The sequence below is a fragment of the Papaver somniferum genome, chromosome 10 (assembly GCF_003573695.1).
Source record: "Papaver somniferum cultivar HN1 chromosome 10, ASM357369v1, whole genome shotgun sequence".
Classification (NCBI taxonomy): Eukaryota; Viridiplantae; Streptophyta; class Magnoliopsida; order Ranunculales; family Papaveraceae; genus Papaver; species Papaver somniferum.
In genome coordinates, this window is record NC_039367.1 from 94,170,572 (window position 1) to 94,187,259 (window position 16,688).

Genomic DNA, 16,688 nt, shown 5'->3' on the forward strand with positions numbered 1-16,688 from the left:
TAAATTTGCACTTTCTTCTGCCTCAACTCTTCTTTCTTCATGTATTCTTCGTCTCAACGTTTCTAACGCTCCAATTTCCTCATTTCCATGAATTGTTCCTTCATCTGCTTCTTGATTTCTCTCTTCATGTCTATAATTTATGTTTTGTTGCTCTTCTTCTATTTCTTCTGCCGAATTTGATCGCCAAGTGTGTATGCTCACCCTGTCATAATCTGTATTCCTCTCTTGAATTAGTGTTTGTTGAATTGGTGTTTGAATTTGATTTTCTCTATTATTTCTCATTCTAGTAGATTCTCGCATTTCACTTCTTTCTCTTCCAACAATTCTTTTGCTTCTTCTAATAATAGCCGGTTGTTCAGATGTATTTCTTCTTCTATCCATTTCCTCAATGTTAACAATATTGCAAGAAATTATGAAAAATTCTTAATCAATCACCCTAAATTTTCACAAATCTCAATATCAATCTTTAGCTTTTTCTAGAATAATCTTCAACACCTCCCTGTTTCTAGCGCCATTATGTAGTTGCAAGAAATCCTACACTACACTGCTCATATGATTTCATTATTGATCAACTCATTTTAAGTTTATACTCTTAATTTTATTGATTAATCTTTGGATGTTCTTACAAGAAAAGATAAAGAAATCAAGAATGATCTCTGCTCTAAACTTTCTCTCTCCTATTTACTTGTTTCTTACTCAAAAAAGATCTCTCTTCTCTTTACAACTCGAACGACTATTTATAAGGAAATACATAGTGGATGACAGCTAATCTGTCCTTTATTTTTGGATATGGTCTGCGACATTCTCGCAACCTTACAAATGTTAATTTCACAAACTCTTAAATTTTCGCAGGACTATCATATCTTTCTCGTGATCTTAGCTGACGTCATTTATTTTATCATTTCTGGAATTGTTCTGCGACGCTTAAGTGCCGTGTCATTGATGATTTCGCTGAAACATTATCATTGCGAGATTCTGACCCTACAGAAACTGTGGATATTTTGATTGCACACGATGATGCATGGGTGATGATTACCACAAAACTTATTAATTTTGCTTTTCTCTATCATGTTTTAGGAGTAGAGTATTGCACTATGAACTAATAATTTTTAAATTTTTGAAGGGGAAACGTATTTAACTACGCAAGCTCAACAACAATAGATGGTTTGGTGAAAAAGAAGGATTGGCTGCCTGGCCTGTGATGCATGTCAGCGAAATCACCTGTGACGTTGTTTATTAATCTTTCATTCCATGTAAAACTTGGTCAATATTACTTATCACTTCGAGGATATTGGTGCTTAATATTTTCAAAATTTATCTGTGTAAATGTTACTTGCAGATAATGAAGCTGAAAGTGATCAATGAAACTTCCAACATAATTTTTACATTAATCATGGGAAAAACAGCTAAGAGGTTGATGATTAATTTTAGTTTCTTGGAACACTATCGTCGGCATTTAACTGACCAAAAGAAACATTTACACTTTTAGACAAGATCATGGGAGATGCATATGTCTTTAAGAACAGTTGCGAAGTTGAATCAAGCAATTTCATCGTCCTAGATCTATTACAACCCCTTTATACCGCGTGGCGTTTATTTAAACCTTTTTCTTTTGGTATTCGTTATATATACACGCTTGGAATACAATGTCATGGCTTAACAATCTTTGAAGTAGAATTTAAGATCTTCTAAATATTTTTACGTTCCGAGAGTGTTTGAAAGGTATGATTTTAGTTTTCATTTTATTTTTCATGAAAGTTGTTCTCCTTTTCTATGATATGACTGCGGTGGTATTTAATAAATCATTTTTCATAAGTGTACTCTATAATAAACCAAACGCTATGCATTTCATGCATTTTTCTTCAAGTTTTAAAAGATCGCCTTAAATATGTGAGGAGAACTTAGGGTGCTTAAGTTTCACAAATAACAAATCTAGGCCCGTGCAATGCACGGGCGTGCCACTTAGTTTTGGTTAATAAGACGACTCATGCTTGTCTATTGTATCACTTGTGTTTATGTGATTATGGTTGTTTTTTCTTTTCCTTTTTTGTTAGGAAAAATAATCCATTGCGTGTTTTGAGTTTGACAATGCATGGATACTCTTTTTATTTTTGAAAAAGAGATATTTTTATTTTTTTAATTTGGCCTGTGTTTAGGCTAAAATGAAAAAGTGAAAGTATCTCTTTTTTAGAAATGGAGGTAGTATTAGTTATATGAAGTTTCGTTGTGGATCAAATTTTGCCTATATTGTTGTGGATCAAATTTTGTTTAATAAGACGATTTATGCGATGTGTGTCGTAACCACAACAAATTAGTGAATATGTTTCCACCTAATTAACAAGTAATATAATGTAGTCAAGTTCGTTTCCACAAGGAACTAGAGGTTTTAGTTTTCTTATAATATCACAAAGGGGGTTTTGGTTTTAGATTTTAAGAAGCAAAAGAAAATAAACAAAGCAATAAAAAGTTTAAGTTAGAAATCAATAAGAGAAGTTAGATCAAGTGAAAACACTGGGAGTACACACCACCACTTTTTTCTTAGGCAATCCGTATGGACAAACTCAATACAATTATGATAGTTAAACTCAATCAAGGAATAATATCTAGAGTTGTATCTCTTCCTCTTATAATTAGAATGTTTACAGAATCAAATCCGTGAACCTAATTACAAAGACATAACTTGGACGGTATCAAAGACCAATGTCCAAGAATCAATCAAGTCGTATCCAACAAACTAGGTCGGATGTATCTATATCTCCATATACACCAACTAACTGTGAAAACAACAAAAACTTTATCTTGAAAGTGACAGCAGATGAGCAGTCCAATCTCCATTAAGATTCTTATTACAACCTTGAGTAATGAGAGTATTATAAGGAGTCATAGACCGCACACATTTAACAAATGCACAATGTAAAATAATATGTTCAGGGGACTCACTGTAACCTGAGTTACACATGGTACAAGTAGGATATCCTGCTTATTATTATATCTACCAAGGATAAACTTAGATGGAAGAATAAGTTCATAACACTTTCATATGAAAATATGGATATTTGGCAATATGTGTTACCTCCACAGGGATTTATAGACGGTGTTATCATTATTAGGATTATGCATGAAAGCAATCTGACCTGAAATGACCTTAACAGAAAACTGACCATTTTTGCTATATGGCCAAATTAGTCTATCATGTCTAGATATAGGGATCCTAGAACTAATTATTTGATAGAAATAGCGAGCACCAAAGAATGCAGTGATCATGTCTATTTTCTAAGTATTAGTATCATTGTCTTTAAAATCTTCAATAAAGTTGTTGGGATCAGGTTGAGCCATATAGAGTGGCTGAACAATAATTGGAGTCCAATTAGTTTTGAATGCTCTCCATTTCTAACCTCCCAATGACTATTATTTATGATAAAATCTAGACCCTTACAAATGCTTCTCCATACATAAGAACTATCTTTGTTCTTATTGTAGTAAAGAGGATGACCATGTTTAAATTACTTATACTTAGAGAATATAACCCACAAATCCTCATGATTATGGATTAAATTCCAAGTTGTTTCCAAAAGTAAAGACAAGTCGAGAAAATTTAGGTTTTTGAAACCTAACCCACCTTGAATTTTGTGAGAACAAAATTTACTCGACTGTTTCAAGTACACATCTCCAGACTTGGTATTGCCCCACCAGAAATTGGGATTGTTCCATTAAATGGGTGACTTTGCTAGGGATGTATTCATGTGATAAATAGGCGAGGCCTTTGGTACCTACTGGACCAATCCCGATCTACCGGCTTATTTCAAATGTTTGCCCTTTCATTTTGCTACTCTCTTTTCAAACTGATCAGTAAAATGGTGAAAAGAGTCGGATTTTGATCTAAAAACGTGAAGAGGAATGCCTTAATATTTTTAATTAAGGGCAATCCTCTCGATATTTAAAGCTCGGATAAAATAGTTTGGTGCGGACATCATTTCTGAGAAATTAACCCGATTAGGGGTGTACATCGGGCCGGACAGGCCAGCCCAAGCCCGATTGTAGCACAGACCGGGCCAGACAGGCTCGTAGTGCTTACTACCCACTAAGTTTAACAGGTCAGGCGGGGCCGGGTAGTAGCAAAAATTTAGTGCACATGGCCCGTCCATATCCGTGAAATAATACATGTCAGACCAGGTCGGGCCGGGCAGGCCTCGGGCCCAAGAGATAGCTCAAAAAAAGAAAAAAATACAGTTTAGTTTTCTTTTAAGCTTGATGATTGATGATACATCTCTAACTCGTTCAAATGATAGTTCAAGCAATTCATTACTTTACTGTGAAATATAAGTCAAAATTTTCTTCAACCTCAATAATTTGTCCAAACTTGATATTTAATTCCTAGTGAAATCCATCACACAGTTAGAAAACTTTATTTCATGTTATCCGACAGTCGAATCAGGTAAATAAACAGGCTACCAGGCATGCAAACAGGTCGGGCTCCAATTTTTGAACAAATACCCGGGTCCGCCCACTTATAATTATCGGACAGGCCGGATAAGCCCATGACAGGCTGTCGGACGCCCATGGGCTCCTTCGGACCCGGACGGTACACAGTAGGCCGCAGGCTTCCGGACACTTTGTACATCCCTAAACCAGATTTTCGAAAATTTATTTCTTCTCTAGAAACAATACAGAAAGCCTTAATATTGCTCGTTAAATTATTGGTCTCCCAATAAGAAGCTTTAGTAAAGATTAGACAGTCATCTGCAAAAATCAATAATGTTAGGAGCCTCTTTAGTATACTTGAGACCATGTATATGGCTACTCTCGGCATGAGATAGAGATATCTGGAAAAAGACTCCGGATAACGTAACGTTGTCATCTTGCTGGCTAAGAAATTGACATAAAGTGTCAACAAATGTAAAGCCATTTTTCCAAGAGGCATTTTCGGGAATATTTTGGAAATTGAGGTTTTGATAGACTGATAGACAAATAGATGTCTAATGTAGGGACATGAACTCCTATTTCCTTATTTCTTCTTGGAAAAAAAATTGTTTCTTCTTGTCCATATCTGAGCGAAGATTCGATCACCAATGTTTATTTAATCTGGACGAGTCAAATATTTCTTCAGTGCAGCACCATGGACGGGGCTTATGCATTAAGAGATCTACCTAATCACATAGATGATCCTAAATCCAAGGTACAGATCGGTCGAAAAGTAAGTTTACAACTTATTGCATTTATTTGTTGAATGAGAATCAGATAGCTTTGCTGGTTGAATTGTAGTACGTTTTCATCAATTTTGATACTAGTTTTCATCATTTTTGATCTAACTATTATGCAAATGATCGTAAACAGACTTATGATGTGGCTGACTATATAAGAGACGGAAAAGATAGGGAAAGTCTAATAGCCGCAGCAGGTATAAATATTAAGAACAGAGTTAATTCGCGAAATATGAAATTGCTTTTGATTATCATTTATTTTCTTCTATTTCTTCTATTTCTTTAGTTGCAGCGTTAAAACCATACAAGGTAGCAATTAAGGAAAACAATATTTGAATATTCGAATTAAATGTTAATTGAAGCTTGTACGCAGTGAGATATCTAACTTAAACCAGAACTGCTTTCAAAGAAAGGAATGATGTAAAGGAAGCCGCTAAACTGCTGAAGAGATACAAGGTCCCATCGGACGGTGATACAAGTACCGATAAAGACGATTTCACCTATACTTTTAAACATGTGTTGGCAAGCAAGAGCAAGACACCAGGAAATGGAAGCAATCAACCTCCGGCAGGTAATGGACAAAGACATGGAAGTGGTCAACCTCTACTGCTCCAACTACTTGTACTAGCAATTGAGCAACGAAAGACTATACTTATTGTTGCCCTTATCGCTGTCTTCGGTTATCTTTTATCTAAGGAGAGTTCATCTTCTAAATAAAAAACCAAGCCGTCTTCTATCAATTTACCATGAATTTGTAAAACTTCATCTTTAAGCCCATCGGGGAAGGGGTCTCTAGGCCGAATCTTGGCTCCATAAAAAATTGTTAGCCCCCTTGTGTGTGTGTATCTGTTAATTGCAGTTTGTGACAGACTGACAGTCACTTATGTGGTTCTAAGAGAGTCTTCCATTTGACAGTCACTTATGTGTTTCAGTCTTATGTTTGTCATAAAAACTTTGTGTTATCAGGCATTAATCAATCGTATTTTTGACTGATCTTAACTTTTGAAGAAGTGGTCAACATATTAAGACAACCTAACAAGAAACACCATACTAATCAACAAAAGAAAAATAACATTGTTCGTGATAACATACTGCAGTTACCTGGTTAGATAACCTGTCCTCTCTTCAAATTAACCTTATATTAATGTCTGGTTTTTAAAACCTTAAGCACTAGGAATGCTTTTTATCATACTTGAAATAATGAGAAACAAGTATGTATATGCGTTTCCTATAAAAAAAGAAACTGAAAATCATACTTGCACATAGAGTGCGCTTTACTGTAATATCATGCCATTCTACAATAATATTAAAACATACCGATTGCTTTGTCAATCGAAACGAAATATGCTAGGACAATACGTAGAACGGACCATTACAACAAACAACGGAAATTGCAATAATGCAAACAAGCTCACGGGAAGACACGCACATAAAGCTATAGGGATAGGAACCCATGTGAATCTGGACCCTAGTACAATAAAAAGTGCTGCACCAAACGCTATCATAGTTGTAGCTATAGAAAAAAAAAGAGTGCCAAGGCCAATTATAAGCTTTTTTGGCAATGAAGTGAGGAAATCTTCTTCCGCATATCGTGAAGTTAAAATGGCTAAGAACATAAGAATTGATGTGGTCGAGGAAAACAGAGCCAAGGAATCTGCTACGGCAAAAACCATGAATGAATTCACATATAAGAAAATTGGCGTGCCTGCTTTGTATTCATTATTATCATTGCTTAGGTTTCCACCAGGTACAGTGAATGCTGCAGCAAACACAACGGTTGCAATAAGAGTAGCAACCAACATGCATGACTGAGATGTATCCTTCATCCATTGCTCACCCTCCTTCCTTAACTCATTATGTTCCTGTGTGAATATAAATTGAGCTGATTTTCCATCTTTGTTCCTGACATGCCTATTTCTTTCATCTACAAGATTTTGCACCCCCTGAGTGAAATACCATTAGTCAGTCAGTATGAACCTAGTTATGCAGTCTTAAGAATGACCCACGTCTTTTTAGTTAGGCAGGCTCGACTGGGGCACTGACAAATCCCCAATAACGTGTCCTAGACCTTAAAACACCAATCTGATCCCAGGTTGAACTCGGGATCTGAAATGATTGAGTAAATCTGGGAATATTAAGCAATACTGAGAGCCACATGTAGATGGGTTTTCCTCGTGACAGAAGTTACGTACCTTAAACCACTGCATTTCTCTCTGCATCTGAAGAGCTGCTCCAGATACTGAAGTAAGTTGAGGCAGAGGCGCTAATTTTGCGGCATAATGCAATATACTGTTACCGCTTAAATCTCTGTTCGAAAAAAGTTGCTTCTTATATTCCTTACTAGTCTTACATATGAGCTTAAGAATTTTCTCATTTCGTTCTTCAATTGCAATTTGTATCAATCTTTTGTTGTTCATATTTGCCCAATTTAAATCAGGGAAGTGTGTAAGGCATTCCTCCACAAGTTCATTTGTCCCGAACTTTATAGCCGTCTGCAAGACTTGGGAATTCTTAAAGAAGTCTGATATTTCAGTTGTACTCTTCGTAATACGAAGGTGACAGATCAGACCTTTAACTAAAGCAGCAGCTTGTTCATGCATCAGCTTCAGTTTGTATATTCTTTCCATACTAGGAACTGAAAAATGAATGTTATACATACATTTAAATTAAGCATAAATGGCCCAGGTGCTTGCCAGGAGTAGCTTGTGCAATTTACTCAGGACTGCGCCTTTTGCAAGAAAAGTGAAGACAATATAACTCCAAATAAACTTAAAATAAAGCTAGCTTTGATTGTTAACCTACCATGAGGAGCAAAGTGTGTGATGAATCTGGAAAAAAACTTGGAAATGATTCCTCTATATCTCATATGAACATCCTGCGACCATACTGATGGATTCTCCACATCTCCCATAGTACTTCCATGGTAACGACCAAGACTAGTTGTGTCTATTTGGATAACTGTTATAAACAAGCACTGGCTGGTGTTACACAGTCGTGTATACATACGACCATTGCTTATGTTTTGGTACGTTACGAAACAATGGGCTATTAACAAAGAATTAACAAGCGGAGTAATACTAACGTGAGTAAATGCAGCGTTCTCTCAACTTCAGTTTATTTTCACTTCGAAATGCAAATGGCCTTTCAGAAATCACTTCTAATGGCCACATCCTGCTGTTTTTTGTTTTCTCTAGCACCAAGTTGGGATAGCGTTGGAAGAGGTACAATGCAATATCTGCACGGATGCACAAATAATGATAAGAAATATCTATACAAAAAGTTTAGACATTTTATTCTAAATCTAATGTGATATTTTATCGAGATGATAAATCATAAAAAGAATCAGGGTAAAGTCCTGGCAACATGTATAGGGCATGCAGTAAAAACCGTTACGTACCGTAGTAATGAGCATCAAGTATGTTACATATCAGAGAAGCACCATCAGGGCCAGCAAATGGACTTGGATCCTTGTTTTCAGTAACGGTGCAAAGATACTCAATAGTATCCTTCTGTCCAGGTGAAGCAAACAATGCAGCCGTTAGAAGTGGTACTTTTTGGTCTTTATCACGTATTTGTGTCGCATTACGGTTCTTATCCACTATAGCCTTGGAAACATTCTTGTTTCCTTCTCTTGCTGCGATGTGAAGTGCAGTGTTACCTTGTACGTTATCCTTTGATTCAAGAGCTTCAGGTGGCATAATCTTCAGGAGTTCTTCAACAAACATCCATTGTTTATTTTTTGCAGCTATTAGTAGTACGGTGTCTCAGGCAGTTGTTATCTCTAATTTTAGTAATTCCGGCTGCTTCGTCAATAACACTTTAGCCTTTTCCCATTTACCTTGCAGGGAGAAGTTGTAGAGTGGCAAGCATCCAGGAAGATAAAAATTTCTCTTGCCTACAAAGATAAAGAAACGACAATATAATATTGTATTTCACATTTTAAAATTAAATGAAGTGATATTTGGACTAATCAACGCTGTCAAATAAAAAAATTGGCATTTTTAGGGGCCATCCAAAAGGAATTAGGGGCGATTTTTTTATTCCCAACATATACACTACGTTAAGAGATGTCCAAAAACGCAGAGAATACGTTAATGTCCTTACATAATCGGCAGCTTTACTGTACCCGATTGTAAATACCTAATCGGAAGGTTATTAACTAGATTACACTACCGATTAAGTTCGTTTATGTGCCAAACTCGTATCTGGCTTCTATAACAATCGGAGTAACAAGAACCTCAAGAGACTACTGATTGTTAAAGTATAGAAATTAGAAATCTTTAGATTTTTGCAATGGTGAAATTTGGGGCTCCTATATAATCGGACGAATTAAAACCTGTCTAAGCTAACGATTTGGGGCTTCCCATAATCGGAAAGCTACGAGTAACAATACCTCCCGATTATAGCAGGTTTCAAAATTCAATACATGAAGGATTTTAGAAAAAACTCATTTTGGGGCAACTTATAATCGGTAGGTTTTGTAATATAATTAACTCCCGATTAACGCTGCATCCAAAACACGAACCGAGTGGTTATGGCTGGCTTTGTACACTCAAAACCTATGGAATATGGAAAGGGTTCGATCTGTGGCTCCTTATAATCGGTAGGTTGTTAAGTTGTATTCCCTTCCGATTATAGCAGGTTTCAAAATTCAATAATGAAGGATTTTAGAAAAAACTCATTTTGAGGCAACTTATAATCGGTAGGTTTTGTAATATATTTAACTCCCGATTAATGTTGCATCCAGAACACGAACCAAGTGTTTATGGCTGGCTGTGTACACTCAAAACCTATGGAATATGGCAAGGGTTCGATCTGGGACTCCTTATAATCGGTAGGTTGTTAAGTTGTATTCCCTTCCAATTATACCAGGTTTCAAAATTCAATACATGAAGGATTTTAGAAAAAAACTCATTTTGGGGCAACTTATAATCGGTAGTCATATATGTTGGATAACCTACCGATTATAAAAGGGATTATTAGCCGAAGTATCACATTATAATCGGTAGGTACAGTTTCAATTTAACCTACCGATTATGGTGTAGACTCCCAATTATATAAGGACATATTGGCCATTTCGAAAAATCAGAGATAAGGGGTAGCTTAGAATTACGTTTGAGTGACCTGTTTTGTCTTTTAGTGTCGCCCCTAATTCCTTTTGGGTCGCCCCTAAAATTGTCAGGATAAAAAATATGCACTTCCAAGTTTACCCTGATAATCATTTACCATTATTTGACAACTTAATTAACAAAAGATCTAACGATAACCATCCAATCAACTGGAACACCGCTACCACGGTGGGGAGGGCTGACCAAAGAAAAACGAAACCCACCTGATTGCGTAGCGCGTTATACTTATAATCGAGAGTTGTGCCTAAAGTTAAAGTACCACTTTTATTGAAACGGGGGAGTACATTGTTTTATTAGTTACAACGGAAAATTAGTTGAAGCATAACCCAAAATATGACTGCATAAAGTATTATGCATCCTTTGTGGTGGTTTGTGTAATGGATATACATTTAATTTTCTAATTATGCCTAAAATGATAAACACCTCCGAATTTTTTGTAAAAATTCTAAATTTGATATTGTTGTTTATGCTTTTCGCGTAGATTTTCAAAACCTTTCAACGAGATAAAATTTCAAAACGCGGATTTTTAAAATATGTTTTATTAAAGTTTGGTTGTCAATTATACCCATAAAGAAATAAGATACATAAAGGGTTATAATAATTGGATTAAAAAGGAGGGAAGTTTTAGTAATTTGACTAAAAGGGAGGGATATTTTTGGTTTTTTAATAGTAAACATTTCCAAATTTTTTTTATCAAATTGCACTTGCGTGAGACTTCATTTTACAAAAAGTGGCCATGAAAAGAAACCTGTTTTGAGGCATACCAAATTTTTTTGAGGCATACTCAATGCTTACCCTAACTAGTGTAGGTTGATAAGGAATGCGTAATTGGGGGATATAGGAAAAAGACAAAAACGGGAATTAAATAGTAAATCAAGGTCACCCCATATCCATGTATTTTCACTAATTCCTAATCTACCCCTCATTAATCAGGTTTAGTGGTTAATAATAATTAGTTATGTGAATTGATTAGTTTGAAAATGATTTATAGAAGTCTTTATCATTTTGGAGAGATTAGAAGTATGGATATTGGGTTCAAAATTTTTGGTTGAGATGAGTGACCATAGTGACCAAAGAGATGTCTCTGAGTCTTCACGTTAGCAACAAATATGTCTTTTATGTTGAATCTTCTCCGGATGTAACTTTGGATTCACCATGGCTGGACCTGCAAAACATCCTGCCGGCGTTGATATAACTATGAGTACTATGCCGGAACAACCTAGCCGACATGGTTTTCATAATTATATCAATGCCGGCGCACCATATTTTCATGTACCAGGGAATATTCGGCCAACACAGTGTGCCAGTGTCGTTGTCGGTCGTCCATCCATGTCGGCATTTGTTGGAAATTTTCATAAATGTTTGCCGCTATTCGGGGAGGCGTAGCCCCTCCCAGCTGTGTTCGACCTGGGAGGCGTACCCCTCCCAGAAATTTTTTTGGTTTTGAAATTCAAAACCTATTCCGTTTTGAATCTTTTTTCTGGTTTTAATCAGTCCACTGCCGGCACAGTCAGTTAATTCTCGAGCATGCCGGTACCGCTAACGGCATAGTATGTTGCTTAAATTTCTTTGCCGGCACATTATGTAAAGTATTCAGAAAATTGATTTTTTTTTTCACTTGACTATCGGCATTGATAGATTTCTATCGAGCATGCCAATATTTAGTTACGACATTGAAATGTTAGTTACCAAGCATGCCGACACCATTTTTCGGCATGGTCTTCATCAATTCCGGCATGGTCTTCATCACTTCCGGCATGGTCTTCATCACTTCTGAATGTAAAAAAACAAAATCATTTTCAAAGTGGGAAATATTTAGGTTTCAAAGCCCTAACCCTAACGAGAAAGCCGGCAGTGAAGATGGAAATGGGGGATATGATTTTGTTTTTTGATTTTAAGTTTTTAGCTTTTTATTTTGAGGGAAGAGTATTTTAGTATTTTTCCTCCCAAAAACACCCCTTAGCAAACACTATTGGTTGAGGAAAGTAATTCATATCCCCCAATTAATATAAGTATCCCATAATCGCGCGTTCTTAATAAGGGGTGTCTAAAGCTAGTTAAATTACTTAGATAACCTTGGTTAATTAATTAATTTACTTATTTATTTATTTTAATTTTATTAAAAACTTTTTTTTGAGTTTTTTTTTATTTTTAAAATATTTTATTTTTTGATAAGGTTTTTTTTATTATTATTATTATTTTTAATTTTAATTTTAATTTTTTTCTTAATTTTTTTTCTTTTCTTTTCTCTTCTTTACTTCAACTCACGCTAATTGGACTAAAATTTTCATCACCTTCGAATAATTACAAAGTGAAGTTCGGCTTAAAATTGAAACGAATTATCAGCCGAACTACTCATCGATCTTCATTCTGAAAGTGTTGATGAACAGTTTGGCTGATAATTAAACACAAAAATATTAGCCGAACTTTACTTTATGAAGAACAATGCTAAGTTCGGCTGTCCTATTTTTTGCTCGAGTCAGCCGAACTTAGGTTCAACAGTTAAAGAGTGAAACTCGGCTGATAACTTATCAGCCGAACTTAAGTATGTTTTGAAAAAAATTAGTTCGACTGATAACTATAAATACAGAATAAGCATTAAAAAACTAAAAAAAAGAAAATTAAATCTAAAAAAGTTAAAAAATTTAAATAAAATAAAAAATATAAATGATATGACATTACTGTTATTATTAAATATCGTTGATAAGGGATTATTATTATACTATCTAGTGACCCTATTTTGTCCTTCTTGAGTATGTCTTAAAATTTTTTTGGCATGCCTCAAAACAAGTTTAAAAGGTACTCCCTCTCTTCGGGTCAGTCGGCGAACATATAGGTCAGCTAGAGGCTGGACTCTCATATTGGAGACATGATATTCGATACTAGAACTGTCATTCTCATTCAAACAACTGTTGTTGATCTCTTCAAAGCTTTCTCTATTAAAAAAAATAACAATTAAACTTACCAGAATTAAGCTGAATTGTGGGGTAATCCACCGACGGAATTCTAGTAAAGTCGCTAAGGCGCGGTTGTTGTGGTTGATGATCAACACAAGGCATCCCTTGTTCTAACAGGCAGGGATCTGTGTCCTCCTCATCAATTTCTTCTTCAATTTCCTGACGAGTACTTTGGTTGTCCCGGTACCTATCTTGATAACCAGGTTCCCGCTCATTTTCCCGAGGTGTACCTATACAATCTGGTTGTGGCAGTGTTGGGACGGCATCCACAGAATTCTGTCCGCTATGAACTTCAAGTTTAACTCGGTTATCATCGGTACCAACATTACCAACAAATTTAGCATTTATTTCTAGTGTTTGTATAAGTTTGGTTATACTCGCAGTTAACTCCCCTAATTGACGTTGATATTGTTCTTGGTACTTCTCCAATTGCTGCTGAGTTTGCTTTGCTTGATATTCCATGAGTCTGCAAAGTCTTGACTCAAAACATTTACCATCGCCTACAAATCCTTGCTCCGAAGACATGATTTAGCACAAACCTTGTACTTGTTTGAGTCTATAAAAAAAATTGTGTATGTAAATATTGTATGTATAGTCGATCAGGAAACTGGACAATTATTGGTAAATTGCGTTTGATGACGATATAGATAAGAAGCAGAAGAATATGATGACGAAAGATGGAGAAATTATGTAAGAAATTAAGTTGAAAGACAAATGAAAGTGGGAGTGATGGCGACATTTACCTTCTCCACCTCGTTGGTAATTGTTGTCGTCGTTCAAAGATAAGAATCTCAATGAAAACAAGAACCCACCACAACCTGGTAGATGTTATGTATCACTCTTTCACTCTTTGTATATTAAATAAGACGTTTTTTGTGTCACTTATCTTTTCCACCACAGGGACGATGGATACTTTATCATTGCCCAGGATGGATTCAAAGATTAGGAGCGGTGCAACTTGCAACTTTCAAGTCAAGGACCTTGACTAATTGACTTTCATCAGAAGGCAGAGGGCCAAAGAAAAGGACTCAAATAGACACGGCACTGTCAAGATAATTCCCTCTTGAAGTTTCCGTGTTTTTGCACCAGAAATAGGCTTGGGATTTGATTTGTTTCAATCACTTGCTTTACATCAAAGTCGACATTTTCAGAAATTAGCTTGTTTCAGTTCTTCCACATTGTCCAAGTAATTGTTGCTGGTGGAAGTTGCCAAAGAACTTGGACCTGCAGTTAAAAGGTTTTTAACCTTCCAACCTTTAATAATAAGATCAATACAATCGGGCATAACCAATACCAACTTCACATAAGATAAGAAGTAGATGCATATTTCAGTGGAGTAGGAAAAATGCATTTGCCAATGCGTGGCTAATTCCATTAACCACTACAGTGCCTCGTTTGCCAATGGTATCCCTCGTAGCTATCTTTTTGTGATAAACCTGCCAAGGGAAAGGAAGGAACCAATTTTACGAGGCGGGGAGCTGGACCTTGACCAGATACTTAAGAGTTCTTCTTTTTGTTTCGTGGTCTGTATATAAAACCAAGAATATACAGACTTCACTGCCAAAATTCTTTCTTTACCAATCGACCATGAGATCGATTCTTCATCTGTACGGCTGAACCCAAGGAGATAGTATAGAGTAAAGAAACCTTATTTCTGACAGATGGCCAGTGTGTGTTTGCCTTTCCTAAAACACCATTTTGTGGTTCAGCTTCCGTAAAACACCATTTATGGTGGTTAATTACAGAGATGGAACAAGACGAGGCATGGTCCAGGGATACTCCAGCATAAGGCAATCGTCTGATTTTGTTCTGGGAAGCATATAAGGCTGCACCTTATTTCTTCAATTCTTCTCCTTAACAAGTACTACCTCGTAAAGACCCAACGAGATATTCTAGGATGTCGCCATCCTCCAGCAATCAAAGAAAAAGCAAGTCATCCTACGAATTATTGTTTTTTTGATTGGTAAGACATCCTACATTCCTATGAATTTAATGGCGTTGCAGTCGAGTTGGCACCTCATCTCTTACGTTCATCGGCATCTAATGAACCAGATCCCACATATGTACGTTCATATGTACATTGACGAATGCGTAATAACACAGAATTTATTGAAGTACATGAAACACGTTTAAATTACAAGCACACAACTGACTGTCACAATATGTGATTACCAAATTCACACAATAGGGGGCTTACAACTCCCAACCATAACAGAGTAAATTCTAATGGAGCAAAGATTTGGACTTTTGACTACACCCCTTCCCTAACGAGCTTAAAGACGAAATCTTACACATTCATGATGGAAGCTGGCTTGGTTTTTATTTAAACGATGAACCATTCGATAAAAAATACAGAAAGAAAGCGAGAACAATGATAATTATAATTGCCCTGGTATTATCTGCCTGAGCTTGTTGAACGAAGTGTGTACGGTTCCTGGACAAATCAGTTCTATCTATATCTCCTTGATCCTCCGGTGGGACTTCGTGACCATCCAGCAATCGAGCGGCTTCTGTTGTATTATTGCGTACTTTTAAAGCAGAGGTGGTATAAGTTAGATGTATATCTCAGAGTACTCGTGCAAGCTTTAATTAACAGTTATTTCTAATACCCCGTGGTTTTCTAGCAGTACTTCCACTAAATTTCATGCTGAGACTGGAACAAATTTTCACAGAAAAAGAAATGATGCACAACTCGTAAAACATATTTTCGTAGTACGTTTATACGGTATCTGCTGCGGCTATTAGACTGTTCCTATCTTCTTCGCTCGCTGTTGCAAGATACTCAGCCACATCATAGATCTGTTTATTCATTTGCATATATAATAACTAGATCAATTTATAGTGAAGAAAACCATTAATCAAGATCAGCATATTACAACTCAAAGAGCAGAAAAGCTGCAGTCTGATATTCTCATGCAGAGTTAAACTCCAGACTGCTTGCCGAGGTGAATGAACTGAAATGGATTCAACAAATAAATGCAATAATTAACAAACTTACTTGTCCACCGAACCATACCCTGAACTCACGATCATCTACGAGAGCAGGAAGATCGGTTAATGCATAAATCCTGCTCATGGTGCTGTTCTTAAGAAATTATTTCACTCATCAACATTAAATACAAACATTGGCATCGAATATCAGATAAAGACAAGAAGAAACAAATTCTTAAAATTAAATAAATAAAAAAAATAGAAATTAATTAGTAGCTTATGTACCTAAATTAGACCCTTACCCAATAAGATTTAACGTTTACTTGTTAGAGTTCAACCGTGAAGGCGTTAGTACAACCATTGGCGTTCAAGAATATAGACGGAAATGATAACGGCGGGTACTTTTTTGAAACATTTTAAAAACATGAAGTGTTTTCACAAATTGCACCACAAAGAAGGATCTAGATTCT

At 36.0% G+C, this 16,688-nt stretch overlaps 2 protein-coding genes and 1 long non-coding RNA gene across 7 annotated transcripts; 1 reads left to right on the top strand and 2 right to left on the bottom strand.

Annotated features, from left to right (window-relative positions):
- The first annotated feature begins 4,980 nt into the window (after positions 1–4,980).
- On the top strand, positions 4,981–6,119 carry LOC113319280. 5 transcript variants are annotated; one of them, XR_003345286.1, is made up of 3 exons: positions 4,981–5,176; positions 5,335–5,398; positions 5,488–6,119. XR_003345286.1 is itself a non-coding variant. In XM_026567551.1 (3 exons), the coding sequence occupies exons 1-3, from the start codon at positions 5,117–5,119 to the stop codon at positions 5,916–5,918; spliced, it is 432 nt and encodes a 143-aa protein (XP_026423336.1). In that variant the 5' UTR covers positions 5,018–5,116; the 3' UTR covers positions 5,919–6,119. The 5 variants fall into 5 exon arrangements, 2 of the variants coding, with proteins under 2 accessions (XP_026423336.1, XP_026423335.1); XR_003345285.1 differs by having other exon boundaries at positions 4,985–5,194; XR_003345287.1 differs by having other exon boundaries at positions 5,003–5,194; positions 5,575–6,119.
- A 326-nt stretch (positions 6,120–6,445) lies between these two features.
- On the bottom strand, positions 6,446–13,430 carry LOC113315678 (protein ACCELERATED CELL DEATH 6-like). The gene is made up of 6 exons (XM_026563938.1): positions 13,296–13,430; positions 8,599–9,096; positions 8,284–8,436; positions 8,004–8,159; positions 7,394–7,836; positions 6,446–7,144 (listed from the first exon to the last, which is right to left on the bottom strand). The coding sequence occupies exons 2-6, from the start codon at positions 8,924–8,926 to the stop codon at positions 6,530–6,532; spliced, it is 1,695 nt and encodes a 564-aa protein (XP_026419723.1). The 5' UTR covers positions 8,927–9,096; positions 13,296–13,430; the 3' UTR covers positions 6,446–6,529.
- A 1,943-nt stretch (positions 13,431–15,373) lies between these two features.
- On the bottom strand, positions 15,374–16,411 carry LOC113316955. Its single transcript, XR_003343123.1, has 2 exons — positions 16,286–16,411; positions 15,374–16,086 (listed from the first exon to the last, which is right to left on the bottom strand). It is a non-coding gene; the product is annotated as an uncharacterized LOC113316955 (long non-coding RNA).
- Between the last annotated feature and the right edge of the window lie 277 nt (positions 16,412–16,688).

Bases quoted from the DNA above. Each gene is read 5' to 3' on its own strand.
- LOC113319280 (XM_026567550.1), top strand. From the start codon at position 5,117: ATGGACGGGGCTTATGCATTAAGAGATCTACCTAATCACATAGATGAT. The intron at 5,195-5,334 runs GTAAGTTTACAA...GATCGTAAACAG, and splicing joins AGGTACAGATCGGTCGAAAA to ACTTATGATGTGGCTGACTA. The intron at 5,399-5,610 runs GTATAAATATTA...CTGCTTTCAAAG, and splicing joins AAGTCTAATAGCCGCAGCAG to AAAGGAATGATGTAAAGGAA.
- LOC113315678 (XM_026563938.1), bottom strand. From the start codon at position 8,926: ATGTTTGTTGAAGAACTCCTGAAGATTATGCCACCTGAAGCTCTTGAA. The intron at 7,837-8,003 runs GTAGGTTAACAA...TTCATTTTTCAG, and splicing joins CACACACTTTGCTCCTCATG to TTCCTAGTATGGAAAGAATA. The intron at 7,145-7,393 runs GTACGTAACTTC...TATTTCACTCAG, and splicing joins GAGAAATGCAGTGGTTTAAG to GGGGTGCAAAATCTTGTAGA.